General features: G+C 38.1%; 1 protein-coding gene across 1 annotated transcript in view; it reads left to right on the forward strand.

The window, feature by feature from the left end:
• Window positions 1–25,330, forward strand: part of RBKS (ribokinase) — a 71,212-nt gene that overhangs the window by 18,137 nt on the left and 27,745 nt on the right. The window contains exons 2-6 of the mRNA XM_057397024.1: window positions 270–402; window positions 5,793–5,856; window positions 8,614–8,676; window positions 16,070–16,234; window positions 20,960–21,051. Of these exons, the coding sequence (XP_057253007.1) occupies window positions 270–402; window positions 5,793–5,856; window positions 8,614–8,676; window positions 16,070–16,234; window positions 20,960–21,051 (517 nt within the window). The remainder of the gene's footprint in view (window positions 1–269; window positions 403–5,792; window positions 5,857–8,613; window positions 8,677–16,069; window positions 16,235–20,959; window positions 21,052–25,330) is intronic.

A 25,330-nucleotide genomic window follows, 5' to 3' on the forward strand; every position in this document is an offset into this window, starting at 1 on the left:
TTCTTTTCCTGTAGAAACATGAAACATGAACAAAAGAAATGAAGTACCTCTCTTGAGTAATAAACAAGAAGTTCGACTGGGTGGCCTATAAGAAATAAACTTAAATTGGTGGGGTGTGGAGTAGAGACCCTAAAAGGTCTTTTGAGTCTTTTTTGGTCTTACTGGCTGGCTGTTGGACCATTCAGGATTATAAGAATGTAACTCTTATTTTGAAGATGCTTGTTATTTTCAGTCACTAATGCTGTAAATATTGCTTTAAATTGGAATAGCCTTACTACACGATTGCCAAGAGCTGGAGAAACTGTCCTTGGACATAAGTTTTTCATTGGTTTTGGTGGGAAAGGAGCCAACCAGTGCGTCCAGTCTGCTCGACTTGGGGCCAAGACCTCACTGATCTGCAAGGTAAGCATCAACATGCTCTTGGATTACAGCTGAACTAAATGTTTATGCAAATTCCAGTAAACCTTTAGGTGATTTACAGAAAAGTTCCTCGTGGTTTTGGGTTTTCTTTTTTGTTTTAATCCCTCTCTAATTCTCTTTTCTTTTCCTTACTTCAGCTATAAATTTAAGCATGGAGGAGGCTGTTCTAAAAACACTGCCAGAACCAAAGACTAGTTGGCTAGAGATCTGGCAGAAATTGCGTATAAAGAAGGATTGCGAAACTTAAGATTGATGCACCATGGAAAAGAGAATGGGAGAGAGTTTGAGATGTTCGAAATTCTTGTAATCTTGGTTAGCCTCTCCTTTTTATGTTCGCCACTGTTGCAAAGATCAGGGCTTCTTCGATGACATTCAGGTGCTAGGCACTGCAGTCCATCTGAAATTTACTTTGTAAGTGATTAAAAACCAGACACTGATAAGCCAGTAACAACTTTGAGAAGCAATGCAAAACTTTGTGCTTCAAGGGTTAAATCATTATCTCATTACTTGGGATTAGGATGAGATATTCACATCCAAATCCTAGCACCTTTGCATGCTATGGGATTTTTTTGCCTGCTTTTCTGGAACATGTAATATGCAGCAGTTCTAGAGGCTGGCTCGCAGACCATTGGGCTGATTCAGCTTGGCAGATGCTACATTCTTACAATGACTTTGTTTCATTTTTGTCATTAAACATTATCAGTTTTGGGTGATCATTATCAAAGTTAAGATCAAATTTTCTCTCTCTGTAGCCTTAATGTCCATCCTGTGCCAACTGTAAATGAAACTTCAAATTGACTGGGCATACTTTGTTCTTGCCATAGCTGGGGAGGATGCTAAATTTGTTGGATCATTGTCTGTCAGGGATTTTTTGAGAAACCCTGGAAACATCTCAAAGAAGCCTTTCTCACTGGTTTTCCAATCCAATCTTTAAGCTAAAGAATGATAGCTATAAGTCTAAATTACACCTGCAATAATTTATGTCTGTCATTATCACTACTTGTTCTGCAGTGTACTTTATATATATATATATGTTGGCAATGTTTGGGCTTCTGTAATATTGTGTATATTTGATCATCTTTGCATTCAATAACGATCAGATTCAAGAACAAGATGAACTGGCAATGAATTCCCTGCTAACATTTCCTGCTAAATGTTAGCAGGGGTTTTTTTCCACTGAAAGTGTGAATTTTGTTTTCTTTTTTAATGGTCTAGCCTTTGCTCAGTGCATACATGTTTCTGGAAACGTTTGCATTCCTAATAAAATATAGCAGTTACTATAATTTCTAATTACTTTCCAAAATCATATTTATGTTATTTCAGTAAAACCCAGTCTTCTTTCTTTCATTCTGATGTGTATTTATTGGAGCAAAGAAATGGCAGAGATTGACTGTTAATATCCATATTTTGTGGGGTTTTTTTTGATTTTAAAAGGCAGTATTTACTTTCTGAATTAATTATGCACTTGTAGCCTCCCAGAATAGTCTCATCCCATGGCAGCACAGTCTTATATCTGCAGAGGTCAATAGGATGTAGTATAAAGTTTCTTGCTGAGTAAAATAAGAAGAGTCAGGCAGTAATGAGCCATTACAATTAGATTATCTTTACTTTAACAAGTCATCATGAGTATTCAGTGGTTCTTAAAGCCAGGTTTCCCTTCATACACACACAGTGCTCAGTAATATGCTTATGTTTTGATCATAATTCCCAACATTTATTTTCCAGTACAAGTGCAACAATTCCTTCTACATTCTGAAGTTCACAGAATAAAATTGGTATTAATACTAGAGAGATATTGTGCTGGAGTGTGGCATCCTCTTACAAGGACTGTAATTTAGACTGAGGATGTCCTCAGCAAGAGTAGCAGCAGACATCTCAGATCAAATGACAAGGCACTCTTCATACTTCAGAGCTTTAAAATGCAAAAGAGAGCCAGTGACTATCTGGCGAGGGTTTGAGAGAAAAGGGAGTTTTAGAATGACTTACAGTTCTGACTGGAGATGCCACAGAATGCTGTGAATTTTAATGTAAAATCAAGTACTGAGTTTGAGTAGTGGAAATGCAAACAGTGTTCTGCCTGCATGTCCCTGCAAGTGGCCGCTGTTACTCTGGGTTATCAGTATGTATCACAGTATCAGTCTGAAACTCCCCTCCTCGATTTGCTCAGTACAGTAAGACAACATATTGATGGAAAACTTGCCACTTCAAAAAGACAAAGACTGTTGTTCAGAGAAAAGTAAAGGATTACTGTCAGGTAACTCAAGGAAGCAAGCAAATAAATTAATTGCTCGTTCATGAAAGAACCCTGCTGCAGTACTGAAAAATGCACAGTGGTCTTGAGAAATTCCTAAGTCCCAAACATTTTTTTGTTTTTTGTTTGGTTTTTTTGGGGGGTGTTTTGTTTGGTTGGTTGGTTGTTTTTTTAGTGGCCATTACCAAAAAAATCAGTTAAACATCCTGGATTAAGATGGTGGAGGGATGTTGGTCTGAGAGGCATTGCGTGTACTGAAAAAAGGCCTGGTTTACTTCTGACAAACAATTTAGAATCCTCCTCACTGGACATAGATGTCACTAGCCTGATACTGCACATACTAAATTCTATTAAACACCAGCTGCATTTGATTCCTACTTAGAAACAGGAAGAGCTGTATTACCATGCTATGTAGTCTTCTCTTTTTAAATGATCTGTAAGCCAAATTTAAGTTCAAGTTCTGTAAGAATTTTATTGTAAGAATACTTTATTTATTCATTTCACTGTAAGAACATAGCTATATTCAGATGCAGCCCAGAATATGATGGATAACATCAATTGTTTTTTCCTTTTGTATTTCTGTCTTAGTCTTTAGTACTTGTTTAGTTCCCTAATGAAGAAAAAAGAGCATATAGAACAGATTAAACAAACAGTTGTTAAGAGGTACATGATTTTATTGCAATTAATTTTCAGGTACAGAGGAGTTTGATTCTCTCAGCTGCTAGAATTTTAGCTTCTGTGGTGCCAGCCAGGTCCCTTAGCTCCACATGGAAAACATGATGGTGAGCAGGAAGAAAGCAGACTGAAAAATACTGATGTAATTCCACTTGTTCTAATATGCAAACTATGTGACCATAATGCTTGTACAAACAGCTTGTTGTTAAGGACTCAAGAAAGAAGAAACGCTATTTCAGTACATACAATGTTCTGTGGTCAACAGACCAAGACATTTATTTTTTCTGTTTATTCAATATCAAGGACTGTGCAAAAGTAGAGAATATTTAAAACAATGTTACATAATTTGACATGGTCAGTAAATATGCCTTTAATCTAAAATGAGCCTGATGCCCAGTACTCTCTCTTCCTTGGGGGTAAAGCCTGAATGGAAAGATAAGCCCTTCAAACGCTCTAGGATTAACTGGGTTAGATACTGATGAACTAACATGGAAAAAAGTTTCCAGAGGAAAAGGACCTCCATGGAGACCCCTTCAAGGGCTTCCCTCCAGCACTGCAGTGTCTTGCTGTGAGCAAAAGTACCACGGCTGATCTCAGTTGTTGTGACAGTTGAACAGTACGGGATGCCTGTCTGTCAGTTATGTAGGACCCAGAACTGAAGGAAGGAAGTTTCAGTTGAGCTTTTGAAAAATTGTTATGAAATATTTTGTTGCTGAAATAACTGAGCAAATCCTAAGATTTGTTGTAGAAGCTCTGTAGCAGCAAGGCAGGGAGAAGGTGATACCATCAGGCGGAGTGCATTCCAGTAGTACAGCTGTTAGGCTGCAGAGGTGAGCACAGCTCAGGTTGAAATCACAGATGGCTGCAGTCATCCAGCCTGAAGCAGTCAGAAGATGCAGCTTCTGACAACCCGCCCTGTCTGGCAAACTGGGAGTAGTCAGAGATACAGAAATACTCTAATGTGCAAACAATGAATAACACAGTGACCCACAGAAATGTTGTTGGTTGGATTTTTTTTTCCATGTACTAGAGGAATGTTCTGTCTGCTTAGACTGTTTTGACTTAAATTGCCGTCCTCATCTGGTAAAAGATCAGGACCACCCCTAATAATACTTTAGAAAAATCCCTTATAGAGATTGTAGGAAATGAAAGTATGTTTCAAAACATGGTTGTGCAATAGGACATGTGGGGGAAGGATCATCCGTCCATGACACTTTAAATGATACAGTTCTGAATCTCAGGGTTTGATTGTTGTGATCAGTAGCTAGCACTCAGGTCTTCTCTGAGCTTTCTAAAGTACTGAGCTCATGAATAGACAAATTTCTAATAGCAGGCAATAGGGGCAACTGCTCTGTGCTTCCAGTAACTCAAATATACCATTAGCTGTTTAGAGCTGTTTTATGAGAAGGTGGGTCATTAGTTAGGGCTTCCCATGTAATTCCTTCGCTGTTTAGACTGTGACCAGGATCTTGATTTAGCTTCTAATCTGAAAGATGTTTTCTCTTCTCATGCAAAAATGCTTCCCGTAGTACTGGTCAGCCTTTGATACCACTCAGTTACAAAACTTAACCTTGGAAGTGGGAGCACACACTCTGCATGCTGAAGACATAGACTAAAAGTAGTGAATTTGAAACTATGTTGGCTTTCTAAATATATTTTAAGTGTCATTTTGACATTAGGCAAGTTACACCATTTTTTTTCTCCACATACCTCATCTCCTTTGTTCAGCTTGTGTAATGTTACCAAAAAAAATTTGTTAGTCTGAATAACCAGCAAGCAGAGTTCTGTTCAGCTAAAAGGATTAGTGGAGCTGAAATTACAAACTCTTTAACTTGCTGTTAGAAAAACAATAGAGCATAGCTTGACTTCCCAACTCAACTTAATCTGCTGTTGCTGGGTAAAGCAAACAAAAAATGTTGAATTTGTAAACAGTACATTTAGCGCTGAGAATTACAGAAATCATCAATGCCATATTTATCGTCCCTTTTTGGCCTATAAGGACAGTTTGATATTTTTCCACTGAGGAAACTTGAGGTAGAAAATTCAAAACATGAAATGCAACTAAAAAGGGCATGGGAGTTACTATAAATGCTTTCAATTTGAAGCTGAATGATTCAGTACTCTTCCAGATTTTACAGTCCCCAGAAAGCTTCAGTGCCAGGTGGTATTAAAAGAATAAAACCTTAATATAGCAACATTGTTGTACGGGGCAGTTTTGTAATACAGGAGGGGAAACTGCAGAACACTATTCCTATTGGTTATTAATACTATTAATACATTTTTACTATTATTTATTAGGTTATTATTTGTTTGTTAATAAGGCAAAGTGCTGCAAAACAGAAAGTATTACATTCAGATTACAGTAGAGGATTCTGTTGTGTAAAGATGATCTATATATCCTCTCACTTTTCTGTAGAGAAAACCTATCCTTTTGTCTTTTGTATAGGTTGGGGAGGATTCCTTTGGCAATGATTATGTTGAAAATTTGAAGAAGAATGGTATTTCTACAGGTAAAATTTTATTTTAAAGAAACCTTATGTATACTTTTTAAGCTTTAAAAGCTGGCAGTGGAGGGTTTCTTATTTTATTGCCTTATTTGATGTGTTTTGCCATTCAGAGCTATGAATAATTATTTTGACACAACTGGCAGGAATGAATGAATATGAGTGAGAATACAGGGACTTCTGAAATCAGCTGTACCACTAAAAATAAAATACAGTGTTATTACCTCTAAATCTCAGCTGATTACATCAGTAGAATTCACCTGAAGATATCTTGGAGAAATACAATTGTTTAGGCTGGCATTAATGATTGTAATGCCTGTGAGAAATTGAAACTCCAGTCTGATTATTCATTCTGAATTTCATGTTGGGAACAGAAGGATAGAGTGGAAATGCATTTGTCAACTCAGTGCATCTCACCTCTATTCTGTGAAATGACACATGCAGTCATTTTAGAGACTGCAACGGATATTTGTTAACTCACATACACACAAAAATCAATGTTAAAAGCTTTTGGAGAAAAGGGAAAATTAAACATTCACAGTATTCTAGATATCTTTGCATCTTTGTAAGCCTAATTCTTTCTCTTATGTAAATGTATTATTGTGTGCTGCTGGACTACATGGTCACATTTTTGTCTGCATGACTCGTCTCCTTCAGGGTGGACAAGGATGGGCAGATGCAATCATTAAGTGGCAATTCAATATTCTGTTTATCTTTTCTGCTTAATGTTCAGCCACAAGCTTCATTTACTGTATTCAAATCCTGCTTTAAAGACAGAACTATCAGTATTTTGTGGGCTTTTTTATTAGGCTTATCAGTACAGCATCTAAATATTTCACCAGTGCATATACAGGTTTATTCATTGTGTGTCTTTCAACTTACGCAAGAAACCAAGCAAGGCTACCATAAAAATAATGTCTGTTAATGTACAGTCATAAATCTCTCCAAAGCATGCCTACCTCATGAATAAAGACTTTGATCATGTAAATAAAGCTATTATAATGCATAGTACTTAATGAAAATGTATATTCCACAAGGAACCTTAAATTTTATGTTTTCTGATTTAAGTGATTGCTCTTGCAAACTTAACATAGATTTTTTAATAGTCTTTATAGCAGCAAAAGAAAAAAATCAGAAAGGGAAAAAAAAAATCAGAAATTCCATCATGTTGCACTTCCTTGATACCTAGATAGATCAGCTGCAGGGTTGGAAGTTTTAGGTCCAAGTTACCAATTTCTGCTGATTGAGTTAAAAACATCTCAGAATGGTGTTAGTCACCCACTGTGTTGATCAGCCCTGCAGGAAGATAGGATGTAGTGCTGGTGATGCTGGTCCAGGATCCCAGCTTGCATTCCAGGATTTGCAGGCAAGGGTGATTCAGTTTGCTTAGGACTGTCTTACTTCAGTCACTGTCTTTCCATCTCAGTTTCATTCTCGTCTAGCCTATCTCTGTTGTTATACATAAAGATACCAGCTACTGGATAATAATCCTTGCTGTAATGCCAGTTCTGCCGAATTTCGTATCCTGGATACCTGTCGTATGTCTTCTTTGCATCACTTTTCTGTTTCCTAATGTATCATCTTACCCCTTTTCTTTCCAGTTTCAAACCATTTCTCAATTTTCTTTTCCCAGTCTTCTTGTCTTCCACAATTTCCACAACAATCAGCTACCAGTGCTGCTCAGACCATTTAGACCTTTACTGATGTAAACTGGGTAGCTTGCAGCTCATGCTGCTTATTTCCTGCAGGAAGAGCACTGAGAGCACAGGAGACGCAAGTTTTCAATGCTAGTGTGCAGGCCTAACTCATGGTGAAGAGAAGCAAAGGTTCTGCTCTGAGCCCTGTAACTCTGAGCTAGATAAGGGTACCTCCAGGGCAAGTACCTGGAATACTTTAGCAAACCTGAATGAGCATGATGTTATGTGTTTTTTTCAGCCTTGTTCAAATTTGAGCAGATTTTTAAATTGGCTGCAAAAGGCACATCTTAAGAAAGAAGCCAACTTCTGCCTAGCATCAAGTCCACGTTCTACAAGGTTAGGGCACGAGAACTTCTTAAAAAGGTCACCAGAATTTGCCTCAAATAGTAGATTTGTCTCAAATACAGGGGTTGTTTTTTGAGGGAGAAACAAAACTTATTTTGACAGTTTTCTACTACAGTTCTCCCTAAAAAAACCCTCCACCTATAATTTGTTTAATATCTGACAAATTTGCTGATGGCTGAAAACAGGTTCTTATAGTAGTAAACATGGAACAATCTTTGTAACAGGCAGTGCTGCCAGCCTCACTTCTAGTTAATTTAGCTGAATAATAATCCAAAGAGGAAACGCAGCCTCACCACTGCTTTTATAGCACATGTTAATACTACTGCTGAAATGCAAATCTACACAGAATTAAATGCTGTGTTGTTTTAATATTTTTGTTTTCTTCAGCCTTGACTCTTTTGTTTCATTGGATAAAAGAAATACTTCCACGTAGGAGTAGAGTGCCTGAGAAGGCTGTATAAATAATATGCTTTTTCTAAAGCAGAGATGTAGCCAAATTAAAGAATGTTGGACTCGCATTTCTGTTTTGTGGGTGTAAATTAACACTTTTTGTTGTTGTTAGCTTCTCTGGCATTGTTGCACATGAAAGAGTAATTAGCATTTTTAAATTACTGGAGGTTATGGGTTCATTTTAGATTTAATTCAATTAAACTGCATCACATGCTATTGGTTGAAAGTAATGTATTGAACTAATGCATGCTGTAACTTTTCCCTTTCTTAGCATTTGTAGGTCAGACTGCAGATGCTGCTACTGGAACTGCTTCAATAATTGTCAACAGTGAAGGTACATATTTCTACTCTGAATTGTCCTCTTTGTTCTGCCTCTACAGCCATAAAAGAAACCTTTGCCTTATCACTGTTAATTGTGGAATTACTTTTTTCTACATCTTTAATTTTTTCAAGATTTTATTCATGCTTTGTGAAACTTCCTTCTATTTCAGACAGTGTTGTAGGATGAGGTGCCTGAAAGTGGCAAAATTCAAATACTTAGATTAACAGTGTGATTGCCATAATTCAGTCAGCCAGCTGATCCACCTAGTTTTACATTGGCCAGAGCACATGGTGTAGCAGAAGGTTAAAGCTCTCCTTTTCCACTTTTACTGTAGAATCATTGAATAATTTAGGTTGAAAAAGACCTTTAGAGTCATTGAGTCTAACCGTTCACCTAGCACTGCCAAGTCCACCACTAAAACCATATCCCTGAGCACCACATCTACAGGTCTTTTAAATACCTCCAGGGATGGCGACTCAGACACTTCCCTGTTTCAGCCCTTTCCAACTCTTGACAACCTTTTTGGTGAAGAAATTTTTCCTAGTATGAAATCTAAACCTTCCTTCCCTGGTGCAACTTGAGGCCATTTCCATTTCCTCGTGTCCTGTGGGGAAAGGGTTTCCCTCATGAGCACACTGAGTCATTAGGCCTTGAATCAGGAAAAGGAATTGTCCTTAGTGTAAGTACAAATATTTATGCTGATCTTGTAATATTACCACAATTCTTGATCCCAAGTTACATCTGCTGTGATGCATACACAGTGAAATGGCGTATCTGTTTTTTCTATGTTAATTTTCCTTAGTCTGTGCCTTTGCTGTCATATTGCAGGGGAAGAAGAAAAGAAAATTTGTCTTGTTTTCATATTCTTCTTCGAGGTTGCTAAATTATCCTCTGAAAACTTTCTATCTTTTCCTCAAGCAAGTTGCGCTGTTGAGAGCTCTTAGAAGTACGTGTGTCTGGATCAAGATGTAGAGCTCAGGAGACCAATAATGGTTGTGCAAACGTAATAAATGAAGTGTGATTGGATGGATTAATTTACTTTAAGTTCAGCTAAAAGCTGTCATTTGAACAGTTACCATAGTTTAGCTACACATTGATTTAACAAGCTTTGTAACCTGATGGTAATACATTGGGCTACAGCTCAAAATGGGAAAGGAAACATGACTGTTCACTCCAAGAGCAGACCTGGGAAGGAACTGTGACTAAAGGCAAGTCTACACAGGAACATTCAGAAAATTAGGCAAATTAGTTGGAGATGTCAGTTTAATTTTCTGTAAGTCAGATTAATCAAAGCCTTGCATGACAGCTCTAATTCAGAAATAAGGTAGCTCTAATACATGGAATAAACTGGATACCTGCCTCTTATTTCCACCCCTTTCTCTTGGTTTACATCACGAGATAAATTACCACAGTAACTCTTAAGAAGGTCTGTCTTATACCACATAGAGTCACTACTCTTGCCATTGTAAATAGGAGAGACTGTGAGAAAAAGCTAGCATGCTCCCAGGCCTCACTGTTCTGTACATGTAACCATGATTTGCAAAAGGTTTGCTGTCCAGAATAGCTGAGCAAGAAGCAGTCTTACTACTTCTAGATCCACATGCATAGCCAGCTAAGATAGACGTGGTCTAAACTTGAATGAACAGAGGATGACCTCTTAAAATTATAACACCATGAATCTTTCTGGAGGCTAATGAACAAAACCATCTTGTGGATCTAAAACCTTTATAAACATCAGGAGTGGAAACTGATTGTTCAGTGGCACAAGTTCACAGTAGGCTGTCTTACATGTTAGTGTCAAAGGGTCTGTGATAGTCTTGTTATTCACATAGTAAGATGAATAGTGCAAAATGTCATGTAGTTTCTTTCTCTGAGAAACTGAAAAAATCCTTAATTAAGTTACTACTGGCCTCAGATTTCATTTAAAATCTAGTAGAAGAGCAAACCTGGTCAGAACTATACTACAAAGCAAACACATGCACAGAATTGGTAATGGTTCTGGTTGCAGCTCCTCTCTAAAACCATCTGGTCCTTGAATTGCGTAAATTGCAATAAAATAGCAATGCTTTTGTGCTTTGCTGTTGCAAGAGACATCTTTTTCTTCTTTTTTGTTTTTCCCCTGTAGAAACCTGGCTGATTTGACTTAAACAGGTTTTACAGCACTTTCCATAGGGCTTGTCTACGCATGTATGTTTTACCGCAGTAGTTGTGCTGGCATAGCTGAAACACCACAGTATTCAATGCACTGATGTAAAGTAGTTTGTGCTAGTTCAAATTATACCTAAAAGGGAAGCATTTGAAGTTGGGGATAGTGGTGGTGTTTTGTGTTAAGACAATGAAGGACAAATAAAAAAAACATAGGTATCATCTCTTTAAATCACCAAGTTTTAATTGCTGTATTTTCACACACCTAACCCACACTTGCAGCTTACCAGTTCTTTACAAGTACTGGTACATGAGAAAAATGCCAACTCCAACCAACTGAATAAAATTACAGGCAGAAGTAGGGGAGATACTCAAGTAGAGGGAGCAGGCAATGATGGATGAGTGAATACAGAGGAAAAGAAAGCTGTAGAGACCAGAGTCAAAGGAGGCTCTGAAATAAACTTTCCCGGATGTTACCTGCATCTGTCTAGCCAGTGCTGCTCAGTTTCTGGGAAGCTTTTTTGCTGGTTACTGAGTTGCAAAGCTATAACTCACCCATTATTGTAATTGGCAAAGTACTAAAAATTTGGCAGTTGTCAGGCACATCTGATATTCTCAAAGTTGTGTTGTATTCTGGGACAAGACAGTATCATTTCAATAAAAGAGAGGTTAAATTGCTGCTTTAATGCAAAATGGTGGAGAGATGTATAACGAGTTTATAATGCTGCTCTGGAAAATATGCGGCCCAGAGACACTGCAAAGGTTCCCTCTGGACTGGTCTCAGAATTCTGTGCAGAAATCTTTCTGGAGCCTCGTGTTCCTTTCAGTTGTTCTCTTTTATGTGGTTGCCTGTTCAGGTAGATTTTGACTAAACACAGGCTTCAGTTTACCAGGACCCTGTACACTTTGAACCTGTACTTTCTCCCTTAAGGAGAAAAGCTGGTACATTTGGCTGCTTTTCTTAACACATTCTCTTTGAAGTGCATCACATCACTTTGAAGCCCAGCTTTTCTTTCCCCTTTCCAGCCTGCCACCTTTCCGCTAGCTCTGTCACTTAGCACACCTTCTGCTAACAGCGTGCTATTAAGAGGTAAGAATGCCATGAATTGAAGATGTGTGTTGCATTTTTACATACACTTACAGGGAAAAAAAAAACCTCTTTATGGGTAATATTTTGCATGATCACCTCTGAAGTTTGTTGCAGCTTTGTCTATATCTAGTAATGAGTGTTGACAGTGCCATTAAGCTGGCCTGGCTGGACCGATAGCTAGGACTGATCTGACAACTTCAAGGTTCATAGCAAGAATTTAATGGAGAGACAACAGAGGTTGATGGGTCATGATTAAAGTGTTCTTGATTATTTCAAGTTAGAGCTTAGAGCTCACCTACACATAATACTGTGAGATAACCCTCACTTGAGATAGGCATTGTGCTGACTTTATGGTAAATTTATTAATGATTCATGAATGGTAAATAGGCATTATTTTATAGGTTAGTATACCTTCAATACCAAAGCACAACCAGTATAAACCCATTTAAAATATATATTGAGGTAAGGCTAAATAAACAGGGCAAACGTAGAATACATACGCCAGCTTGTTTGAATTATACTTTCCAAAGAGAAAATCTTTGTTTGGAACCTTCAGGTTTATGAAGAAATGTCACCTGATTTTTTATAGGATAACTTTTATATTGGCATTCCTCATGAACTTAAATGTTTTGTATAGCAGACTACACAATGCTTCTACCAAGTAATTGCATGAAAATGATGATACCATGACACACCCATAACTTGCCCTCATATTCATGAACTGTGTGATTTGGCAGCAAACGTTTTTTATGTAGCATTATTTTCTGATCACAAATATCACCTTTGTTTATTTACTTACTTATTGTTATGCAGAAGCTGCACAGCTAAGGTTATAATTACATTGTTTGAGATTTTGGGGAGCTCTAAGCACTACCAACGGCTTTTAGCTCGCCATCCATATTAAAAAGTGATGGTTATTGCACTGTATTGTGTACGGTTTGGCTTTGATTTTTCTGCTGACACTTCTAATCTAGTGGCCTCTATAAAATGTCACTTGTAAAAAAAATCTAGCTTGGGTTACCCACCTTTCTAAGAAGTGACAGTAGCAGGTTTAGAAGCCCAACTGGGGACAGCATTCACACTATTTAAAGTATTGATTGGACCCAATCCCCATCTGGTGTAAGCCTCCACAAGTTTATCAGCTTCATTTAGCTGTTCTAGCTTATAGCAACTGTGAATGCGGCCCTTAATATTCCAGCTGATGTCTGCAAAACTTAAAATTATATAGATGCTCCCATTAAAAGTGAGAATTTTTAGTCTTAAGTAAAGATCTCTTGGAATTAATGGCAATGCAGTGAGTATATTTTTCTCATTCTTAGTGTGGGTAACATTTAACCTCGCCTGAGCTGTTTCCAAATGAGGTGTATGGCTTAAGGCTTCACCTGGAGTTAACAGAAGTACATAGGCGTTTCTGGACAGTAGTTTATCTCCTCATCACACAGATATCTGAGATATGTAAGATTATAAAAACTCTGAAAATACTTGTCTCTCCTCCTTGTTGAAGGAACTTAGAAGACTATTTTTTAGAAATCAGTTTTCTTAGAATTTCCTAGAATGTAGGATTTTTCTCTTAAACTTAAGAATTAGTCAATGTTGGACAAGATGAATCCCACCCCTCTTTGCCATCTGTCTTTAACTCGATTGTCCCTGGTGCCAATTTCCCATCTGATTTCCCTGGCAAGAAGCAATTGCTTTCAACAAAATGGTTGCTGGTAATACAAGATTCTGGTATTAATTATGAGTGCATGGGTCCAGATTCTCCTTTCATGCACACTGGTGTAAGCTTGTGGTGAGCGCTGTCGTTCACAGCTAGTGTGGTATATGTAGCTAAGAACAGAATGTGGCTACTTCCCTCCAGCTTGGGTGAAGCCCATCCGGACTGCTGTACCACAGTAGGTGCTGCATTTCCCTGGCAGGTTTGAAAGCAGACTTTAAGTCTCTGACCTTCTGTAGCTGCAAAGAAAAGCTTCTGACTGGGATCCAGTGCAACATGGTCTACCTTGAATTTGCACATATGGGTTTAAGCAAACAGCCTTCCTTATTGCCTTGGGCCATTAGCTCTAAAGTCTAATAATAATATACATGTCAGTACAGCTAAATAGTTCAGCAAGATAATGCAGCAAGACATGTGGATAGAGTCTGAAGATTCTAGGTAGCACAGAGTCCAGGCAGAAATGAAATGTGGTTTTGTCCACTGATTTCCTGCCTTTTACTGTTTGCACTGCTGCACCCTGTAAGCTTTCAAAATAAGGCACAACTTGCCTTTGAATGTTCCCTTTGCAGGGTTCAGGTATCTTTGGTAGCATTTACTTCTGGCAGAAGGCTTTTTTTTTATCCGAGATGCCCATCATTGTCTGTTGAAAAGCAGGGCGTTGGCTTTAAATGCTGAGGTTTTGCTTTTCATATGCAGCTGTTCTGTACCAAACCATTGACAGCAGAATTGCTTTGGAAAGCTTGGGCCCCTCCCTCTGAGATCACTATATTATTCTTTCCATTGTCCTGCTTTCTTTTCAGAGCATATTTACGGAGACAAGCTTTGCACATTTCTCATTCAAAGGACTTTGAAGTTCCATTCAACAAAAATAATGTATTTAAAAACATAAATATTTATTTACAGAGTAATTCAGTTCATTACAGAATTGGTAGCCTTTAATGATTGGCAGTCCTTAAAGGAATCTTCAGCGGGGGCGGGCTGAGCCTGTAAATCAAGGAACAACTGACTTATTGAATTTAATACCTGAGTGATTAACAATAAATTTTAATTTGAAGGCTCTTATGCCTGAAGGTCTCTGGGTGTTGTAACAGAGATTAAAAAAAAACAATGAAAGAAAGAAACTGCAATAAAAGGAGGCAACTTGCATGTCTGAAGGAAAACAAAAGAATATTGGGAACCTACGTAAATGACCCTCCTCACCTAACTGTAAAACAAACTATGAGAATTAAAAGGATCTTTCACATGCTTTGAGATACTGCTGAGCTTCTGCACCTGTAGTTTTGCTTAGACCATTCTGCTGGCCAGCAGAATGTGTCACCCACCTTCTTTACTCACTCCTGATAAAGCTTTCCTTAGACACAGACATTTTACCTTTCTGGGTTTTTGTGACTTGCCGATTCTGGTGTTGATGATAGTTAGGGGCCCTGACTTGAAGTGTCACAGGTGAATGGAGCAAGCCTGCTGCTATGCAGAACATGCATAATTTTCATAGCTGTGGGAAATAGTCTTCTGTTCCCAGCTGATGGGAAAATTTAAAATGTTTGTGGCATTTTTGGCACATGAGCTCAATAATCACATTGATGCTTTTCCGAGTGCTACTGGCATATTTTAGGAGAATGCAAATTGCCCCATCACTTGTGTCCCCTGCCATCCTGGTGCTCAGTACTGATGAGGTGTGTAAAATGCGACAGGGCAGCTATGTGCACAAGAAGTAATAGCTTCATTCTATTTTCTTGAGGAGGGAAATGAAGCTGGATTGAATAAGAAAGAACTTGGGGGCTATTTTTCAAACACAAAGTAGTGCTGACAAACTGCTGACTAAAAGGGGAAGACAAAAATGAGGCCAGATTGGACAGGGCTTTGAGCAACCTGGCCTAGTGGAAGGTGTCCCTGCCCATGGCAGGGGGTTGGAAAGAGGTGATCTTTAATGTCCCTTCCAACCCAAACCATTCTAGGATTCTCTGAAATATCAGCCTTAGGATATGTCCCCCTTCTCCACTGTGACTAGTACAGTGAATGTACAGTGAATCTTTAGAATTCATAGAAAACACCAAAATAAGTCTGGGGAAAGCTCGTATGTGACTTTTCCCAATGGAATATATACTGCATGTGTTGTGTGGTGGTTCATTAGTCCGATGATCTTTTTGATTATCTTCTGAAATCTTCAATTATGTCATAGAATCACAAAATACCAGGATGGAAGGGACCTCAAGGATCATCTGGTCCAACATTTCTTTGCAAAAACACAGTCTAGACAAGATGGCTCAGCACGCTGTCCAGCTGAATCTTAAAAGTATCCAACACTTGAAAATGTCAGCAATGCATACATCTTTAATGTGGATTTTTTGGAAAGTAAATTGAAACACTCATCTGAAATTTATTGTAGAAAAGCAAGGAATTGTTTTACATACTTTATTGCAAATGTTAACATAAAAACCACGATATCTTCTCTTTAGGACAGAATGTTATTGTCATAGTCCCAGGAGCCAACCTGCTTTTAAATTTTGAAGATCTGAAGAGGGCTTCTGCTGTCATCTGTAAAGCCAAAGTGGTTGTTTGCCAGCTAGAAATAACCCCTGCTGTTTCTCTTGAAGTTCTGAAAATGGCAAGTGCCAGTGGAGGTAATTTAACATAAGCCATTCTGTCTCCCTCATTTGTGTGGCATGAAAAATATTCCTTATCATGCTTTCTAAATAAAGATCTTGAGGTCTATTCTGGTTTCTGCCATACTGGTTTTATTTAGAAATGAAATAATAGCCAACAAATCCATGCTACACCAATGAAAACTGAGTTCAGTTTTTAAACTTTGCAGTATTTACCTTGCATGGCAAATCGACCCGTACCCATATAATCAACCTGTATATGTTTGGTGCTGCTTTTCCTCTGATTTTCATGCTGTGAAGAAATACAGTATAATCTTGTTAGGTCAGGAACCGTTGGCCTGACTCTGGTATTATTCCAGAGTAGAACAAGGATAATGAATGCAAGTCAGTGAAGTTGTACACACAATGAAGTGAATGAAATGGCCTCAAAAACAGACTTATGCCCTTGTTCTCTTAGCACAGCAGTAGGTATGGCTGTGGTTTTCTGCATAGAAGTAAACATCTTTAAAGCTTTTTCTTCTTAACCAACATTCTTAGAGTGTGACTTGACATGTTGCCATTGAATAGACAGTCATGGTCTGTGAAATCATTAGTAAATTGTACTTTTAAATGTAGGTGCTTGTTCCTTCAGTGTGGTATATATGTAAATGAAAACTGTCATTTTGCTTGAACAGGATGGGGTTTTACTACCAACATGATGGCTTGTTTAAGTGCCTGTAATGCTTTCAGTTACACAAGCACAATTTCCACAGTGCTTGAACAGTAGGTAAATAATTATGCTAGTGAGACATCTGTATGAGATTAAAAGTATGTTGTTCATGTCTGTAGAGAAGATAAGACTGGGAGGGGATAGAGATGCGGGTCAGAGATGGAACTAGATGTGAGGCTGGAGGAGAGTGGCTCTGAAACTGAGGTGGAAATAGTCATAAACTCTATAAACAGAACTGTGCATGGGGAAAAGTTATTTTGACTTCTGTTTGAAATATCAAAGCTGGGTTCATGCAAATCTAGACAAAAACTTCAGAAAACTGAGTAGCACCTGAAATGCTTGAGATATAAGGGGGGAACAGAGCTTACTATATTTTTTCATTATGTTTTATGAAAATGGATAAAAGCATTCTTAACCTTGTGGTTAATGGACTATAGTTGAGTCATGAGTCAATATCCATGACTTATTTTGTCTACTTGTAACTCTATGCATAGCTCTGGTAAGATGCTTCACACTTCTGTCACCTTCATATGGCAAAATGTCCGGTCTGTGACAGAAGAGAGGGGTGTTTTTTAAGGCAATGAAAATAAAAAATCCAAACCTGATACATGGAACTGGCATGCAAGCATTTAGCATCTGTAGACAGCACAATATATCGAGAAAAGATAGTAGTTAACTGAAGGCCAGCTATAGTTCTGTGCTGTCAGTCAGCCACTGCTGTGCAGCTCTCGTATCCAGAAAGCTTTGGTTGCTTCTGCTTTAAAGCAGTAGGCTACACATGTTCAAATGTCATGTGCAGTCAAATCGAAGTAAACAGCTGAGTTTGTAGCACTGTAAAAATCTATCCTTAGCCAACTGTAAATTGTTCCTGCAATTTTCCTTCTTTTAGCCTCCAATACCCTCATGTATAATGCAGTACTGCATCTTAAGAAGTGCACTAGACTATTTTTGTTTAAAACAGATGCAAACCCAGATGCCTCAAACCTCTGTTTCAAGGGTTGGTTTTTTTTTGCTTATTTGTCTTCATTCTTACTGAAAAAAAATACGGTAAGATGGAGAAAGAATGTGGACACACAGGCAAGAACCCTTGGCTTCTGTTCAGCATCACCTGGATCTGTAAGCTAGAGAGGGACATTTCATGTTCTGATACCCACTCATTGTGGCACAGATTATTAAAGATATAGAGAGGAAAGGGAAAGGGAAAAGGAAAGGGAAAGGGAAAGGGAAAGGGAAAGGGGAAGGGAAGGGAAGGGAAGGGAAGGGAAGGGAAAGGTTAATTGTGAATAATGATATGAAGTGAGTATGAATTGTAGTGGAAATCTGACAGGAAAATTCTAGGTCTTTAATGGCCATGTGCTGTGAAGCTGCTGATTTTTCCAAGACGGGAACCACTTCATTGATGGGCAAAATGTTAGTGTACATCTAAGTCTATAAAGCAGTTTTGGGGCTTCTGTAATGAAGGATTCTATAAAAGATGACTGATAATGTCCAGCCTATTAATACTGTAGTGAAGAATGGGCTGGAAGCAACCTCAGTTATTAAGGTTCTGTGCCACCTGCAAGGAAAGGATCTATTTTTCAGGTGCTTCACCTTTTTAATCTCGGGCTGTGATTTTTCAGATCAGTTGTTTTTCTGTGGTTAAACTCCTTGTAATTTCTGCCAAAGCACAGCGGCTAAAAGGGCTACCCCCTTTTTAAATTATGAATGCTGCCTACCTTAAAATTTACAAGAGTCTTGATAGCAAAGGAGCTTGCTTTCAAAGAAAAACCTTTACAATAGCATGGAAATCTGCATGATTTTTACTGTATCATCTGCCTTTGAGAAATAACTACTTTCCACATAGACTTGTTAGAGCTTCACAGCTAGCTTCCCATGAGAGCCTGTCCATGCAAGCAGTTGTCCCTTTGGGCAGCATGACTTTCGGTGTAGTTCCTGAATCTGGTTTTAAGTAACTTCTTTTATACTACTGAAGATCTCTCACAGGCCCAGGAAGTGCAGAGCAGGAGAATCCTTGATTTGAATACAGAAGAGAGAAAGCTGGACAGGAATGCTGGGGACGGAGAGTAGATTTCAAAGAGAAGTGTAGGAGGGATTTGCTTGATTTTGGGGGTGGCAGAGGATGAAGGAAGAAAGAAACCGAAAGAGGAACAAAATTGGAATAGATAATAGGATTTGTTGAATTTGAATAGAAATTGGAATATGGAGGTAGGGAGTAGGCTGTGGGTACCGGAAGAGGAAAAAAGAAAACATAGAAGGGGCATAAAGAGCAATTATGTGATACAAGTTGAGTGAAAAAGGTTACTATTGCATTGTGCTTATGTAAGGAGGCATCAAGAATGGAAGCTAGGTGAGGAGTATGGATTCTTGGCAAAGGATGAGAAAGAACTGGGCAAAAAATAATTTGGTGTTCCTCAGGGAGACCGAACAGATTTCCCTGTTCACAAGCTATGCGCTTCTTCACAGCCTGAAAGAGAATTTTATGGTTCCTCTATCTCCCCCAGGCTCAGCAGATATTAAACATGGGAGCAAACTAATAGTAATGCATTGCACACTATTCATGATGCATCTGTATTACTTAAAACCCAAGTTGGAACACTTCCAGTACTGCTCGTGATCCATGTATGCATTGGTATGATACCAGGACAGAGTTTGTTTTCCAATATGTGCTGTTTGTTTGTCTTACCTAGGAAAGTATACCTTAAATATTTGTGTCTCGAAAAACTTTGTTAGGGTTGCAATTCAGGAAATAGGAAATGCAAGAGTTAAGGTTGCATGTGAAACCTTAATTTGTATCCTTTCTGCATATGTATTATGTTGCAGTCTTTAATTATGTGATCACATGCTGTTTTTCAGTGGTATGTGATTATATAATTAAAGAGTTTGTTATAATACATACTGTATTGTAATAATATAAGGGAGCCAAATTAAAATTTCATTGGAAATCCTAATCCTTGCATTTTCTGACTTCTGAATAAATGTCTTTGTCACTTTAATACTCATTTTACCAAAGCAGTTAGAGAAACATGATAAAGTTGTACAGTCAAAGGCTAAAACTCTCAGTGTTAATCAAAAGGTCATCTTCTGAAGTCATCAGTACTCAGGTTTCACAGGTCTCTGTGCATCTTTCTCTTCTAGGGCATTAACTGGGATTCCAAATAGTCTGAATATTATGTGCTATAGCATAGGGTCTAAAACTTAGTCTGAAAACACAGGCATCCAATTTGGAAGATCTGATCACTTACTATAAGGAATATTTCTAATGTAAGAGAGTGTGCTTTGTGTAAAAATGATGGCCTTGTGGCTAAGACACAGAAGTATTCATCATGAAATTGGCAAAGTGAGAAACCAAGTCTGAAGATTTCCTGTGCTAGCAGTGAGTAAGTCACTGTCCTCATGACAAACCTTTTCTGCTGTTACACAGGGCCTTAGGCTACAGTTTAAAGTTAGGTTAACTAACATACTCTACCACGTGTTAAGTTTAGGTCTAGCTCTGCCAGATAGCATATTAAAAACATACAATGCCTCGTCTACACTACAGTTTTATAATGTGGCAGTTTGAACAAGTTAGGTAACACATTCAGAAGCACGTTTAACTCCTTGTCTGGACATGCCCTTCATTATGCCCCAACATACCCCTGTTGCTTCATGCACAGAACGCAGATAACAACGCTGAAAAAACTCTAGAACTATACTTACTAAAATCCTGGAAGAAGCATCATCAGTTAAACAAACTGCATTGCTGGCTAATGCTTTCCCCTCTTTTTAGTCATTTCTTGGTTATTTTTCCTGTTACTCTTCTGTCATGTTCCCACCATGACAGGTGCCTGCGCATAAATCAGAAGGAACTTTAATAAAGTAAACAAAACTTCTAGCATTTCTATAAAATGAGGTTACAGGAACCAAGAGTCATTTGTATGTTAATAATAAGCATTGGGGGCTGTGAATTAAACTCAGTGGTATTTCAGGTGATGGTTTATGAATCTAAACCACCAGAGATTTAGACTTTTTCTTTCTTTTTTTTTTTCTTTTTCCAGTAAAGACTTTATTTAATCCAGCTCCAGCCCTTGCTGACCTAGATCCACAATTTTATACCCATTCCGATATCTTCTGCTGCAATGAAACTGAGGTAATGGTCATATGTCATGTTAAAGAAGGAGCCTTGAGCAGTAAAATTTCAGAGAGATTCTCTTCTCAGTAATGCAGCATAGGGAGCAGGAAAACTGAGGCATGCTCCTCTCACATAGGACTTTGGAGGTAACAAGTTTGCCACCTGGCTCAACAAGCAGAGAGGAGTATTCTAGAATACCTTTAGATTGCACTCAAAATTTGCAGTGGGAAGGTTGTGTCCTTAAAACAAATCCATAAAAGGACACTTTTAAAACGTTTTCAACGAGTGGGAAATATTTAGATAGATCCTTGTCCTTGTCTGCAGTCCCTTGATATGATTAGCAGGAATGTGCTAGCCATAGTATTCTGACAGTTTTAAACTCACTTGCCAGGAGGTGATGCACGCCTGCTGCACTTGATGGCAAATAGTAGCTTCATATGCCTTTTCCTGTCAGATCTGTTTTCAGTGAATCTGTTTCTCTGGCCCTTCAACTGTGTTTTCTGTCTTCCTTTTTTTTTTTGCCCTCCTTTCTCCCTCTTTTCTAATTCAAGTGTGCTATTTCCCAAAGGAAATTATTTTTGTCACACAAGAGACAAATTAAGCTCATCTCATAAGGCCTTTGTTGAAATTTCCTATTTATTAACATTATGCATGCTGTGTTCCTTCCCCTCACCCTTTCTTTATGTAAACAGGAATGTGGGAGAAGTAACCTAGTGGATAGAAGCCATGCCTTGATCATAGTTAAAGATATCTCCAGCAAACTTGATTTCTGGAATGAACATGTTACCTTGTTCATTGTGGAGATAAGGGGCAAGAGCTAAGAGAAAAGCTTGGTCCTCCTTATTTACAGGATTTTTGTCTGATGACAGTGTCTATCAGAGTAAGTTCTTCAAGACTCGATTACCCTTTTCTGAAAGTTCTTTTAAAACCCGTCACAAACTGTATCAGAAGTTCTCAGTTCACAAGTCTAGCATTTAAGCTTCAGTCTAAGTAACCCAAATGGGCATCTGAATTTTGTTCTGAGATGTTTCAGTATGTGCCTGCCCAGTTCAGATACCCCAGAGCATTCGGGAGTTAGCAAAACAGCGGTGTGGGAGATGGATGCCACAGCTTCTCAGGTCTCCGAAAGGCAAAGTTCCCAGTGTAACTGGCAGTGGTAGCATTTGTGGCTCAACCCAACAGCTATCAGGACTCATTTAGATGTAATGAAGAGAATGCTAAGGCAAAAGTATTTATTCTTGTTCAGAGGACTTGCAGGGCACCCATATGGTGTTTTCTTCATGCTTCAGGAAACACTTGTGCCTGGACTATGCCCCTGGATTAGCTAACATTTTGAGCTCAGAACACCCATGCTCTCCCACCAGTTTAGTAAATGTCATTCGTTGTTTGCCTTTTTCATAATGTCACTAGTTACTTCTTTTTTTTCCCCCTGCAAAAACTTATCCCCCATATGTTAGAAGCAAAACTTTGTTTTCTATTACTTGTCTATTCCTGACTTTTGTCTCGTTGCTCTTTGTAACACACATGTTAAAGTTTTCCCTTTGTTATACTTTATTGCTAGAGGACAGTCTTGAAAGAGACATTCTTTGAGAAGTTCAGCTTGCTGGAGCCAGAGTGTATTATTATGACGACCACATGGAGAAAAGAAAATTACTTCTATTTGGAGAACAAGAAATACAGGTGTATAATTATAATAGATCCCTGCTCACTCCTCTGCCTTTCCTGCAGAGCTGGTGGCACAGTTTGCATTCTTTTCTGCTATTTTCTTTTAAAAAGTAATTAACATTTGAAGATAGCTGGGATCACTGTAGGCACAGTCAGGCATAGAAATACACTCTCTACTGTTGAGGAGGCTTCTCTCTTCTGAATGTGTGGAAATGGTAGACCTGGAAGTTCCTGCCAGCCATATGGGAGCACTGATCCAATGTGGGACTCCTACAGCATATTCTGAGAACAAGAATGGCACATAAATACCTTTGCTTTTAGCAGTAACATTTTCATACTTTGCAATGAAATCAATTACATAAGCATGACTGTAATAATCAGTTATGTTTGATTTCATCCTCTCTGTGCATCTGATTTGTTACTGAATTGATTTTCAGGGATGAACTGTTGCCATTGTTCCTTTCTTTTTGCTGAGAAAAGAGGAAGAATGAAGCATTTGTTTTTCTTATGTCACAAGTTTGAAAGTTGGGGCTTTAGTAATTGTTATATATTCATATGCCATCTGTTTTCTGTTTTCTTTCATGACTTTCTTTAATTTCAGATCCCTGTAATATATTCACTTGAGAAGTTTGATATAGAGATAAATGTTTACGTACTCAAATAAAGGTTACCCGTCACATCCCTGTGTGGCACTTAAAAGCAATGTTAATTCTACCGATCTTAAAGATAATTCTAATTTTTCCATTCAATGAACTACATACGCATTTCCTTTATCTTCTGACACCAGGAAGAACCCAGGACTTTGGTGATGCAGAACATATAATGGGAAAAGATCTTTTTATACATATTTTTTTCATTTCCCTCAGTACTTACTAGCAGTCAGAGTCAGAAAGGAGCAATTGGATAAGATGGAATTTTGCTCTTTGCTCTGAGCCATTATGGCCATTCTTATGGATTTTTTTTTAATCATTAGTCTCTATGGTCAAATTTATTGAACATGCTGCTTAAAAATGTCTTCCTGAGATACTCTGTTCCAGCTCCATTGCCTCTCCTGCTTGGTATTTCTAAGTTTCAAATAACTTCCTTCTAGCCAAAGTTCTATTTATGCTCCAGCCTTACCCCCTTCTGGGATCTTTTATTTTTGGTGGAGGATTTTTAGGTGCTACCAGGTGTACTTCTGCTTTATTGTTACTAGATCTTTTAAATAGTTAATAAAACATCTTGGATTTAAAGACGAGCATTCCAGTTCAGCTGCTTCTAAAACGCAGACATACTTTTAAACACTGATATATATATATATATAAAACAGATATATAGATTAAATTTACACTGATTTTTTTTCTTTTTTTTAGTTGCAAGTTTTGGTTTAATCACTTAAATTTACAAGTATTTATCACACAGTTTTACCAAAATGTCCTTATCTTTCTTGTTCACCGAGAAATACCTTTAAATGATAAAATCCTGTGGTTTGTGAATAATATGTGCATGTGTTTGCTAAGAGGAGATTATGTTAGCTGGAGAGCAGAACATTAGCCATTTAGCTAGACACCTCATACACTGTGTGGAGTGTTTGCATTGGTAAAAATGGGGTAGTCCTTGTGATTAGCTGAACTATTACTGTGTGAGAAGTTCCTGTTATTTACTGCCACGAAGGTCAGGAGGTTTGATCTGCAATGCCTTTGTCACACAATAATGGTTTAAAAATGTCAGCTATAGCCTCAGCCAGCCATGAGATGTTGGGTCCCAAACATGCAGGCATCAGATACAGCGTTGCACTTTATCCTTCATTAAATGCTTTAGGATTTAATGAAATCACATGCTGTATCTGGTATAACAGCACAGCTTGTTCTTATGGATTTATGTGCTAGAGAGAAGCAAACAAAATTATACTATCAGTGCATTATCTACCATTAGTTTGTCTAGAAGGCTCTTCACAAGCTGTTCTTTTCACTCTTGCTTGTTGCAATAATTTTTTTCTATGTCTGACATTACTTTCATTTTATGTGGTTCATGACCAAAAAAACTCAGAGCAAATCTTGCAAGGTTATCAGTTCTTTCTTTGCTTAGCCTGTAGTTCAGTTTTATCTTTTCCCAGGAAGATCAAACTTGTTGAGACTAGTTTGTTAATTCCCAGATGTAGCACAGCCTAATCCCTGAGGTTTGTGCAGGAATGTGCTAGTTCTCAGTTCCCTTAATTCTTCTAATGAAAAATAAATGTATCCAATGTCACTTTAGTGAAAACCAATGGTTGTTCTTTTCAGTCATCCACAAATGTTGAGAAACAGACAACTCTATACAAGATGAGCCCTTTGGAATGCTTACCATTTTTTCCCCACGTATTTGTGTGCTGCCTTGCTGCAGCATGGCTCTAGGCACAACCACAATGTCAATACAGTTCATGTGTTGTTTTTCTTACTTAGTGTGTGCATGCAATTACTTAGCCCTGCAGGTTAGGAACCAAAATATATTGCACATCAGCGATTTCAGCTTGGTCCTAAACATTTTGAAGAGCAGCTGCCTCTCTGTTCAAAGAATACTGAGGAGCACTTTGGGAGAAGGAAAGCTTCTAAATGGTTACAGCAAATGATTTCGTTTGTCAAGCTATTTTTAATGCAAAACTGAGAACTGCTTT

This window comes from Pezoporus wallicus, unplaced genomic scaffold, assembly GCF_028554395.1.
Source record: "Pezoporus wallicus isolate ANWC-B61680 ecotype Strahan unplaced genomic scaffold, APGP_CSIRO_Pwel_v1 contig_14703, whole genome shotgun sequence".
Taxonomy (NCBI): Eukaryota; Metazoa; Chordata; class Aves; order Psittaciformes; family Psittacidae; genus Pezoporus; species Pezoporus wallicus.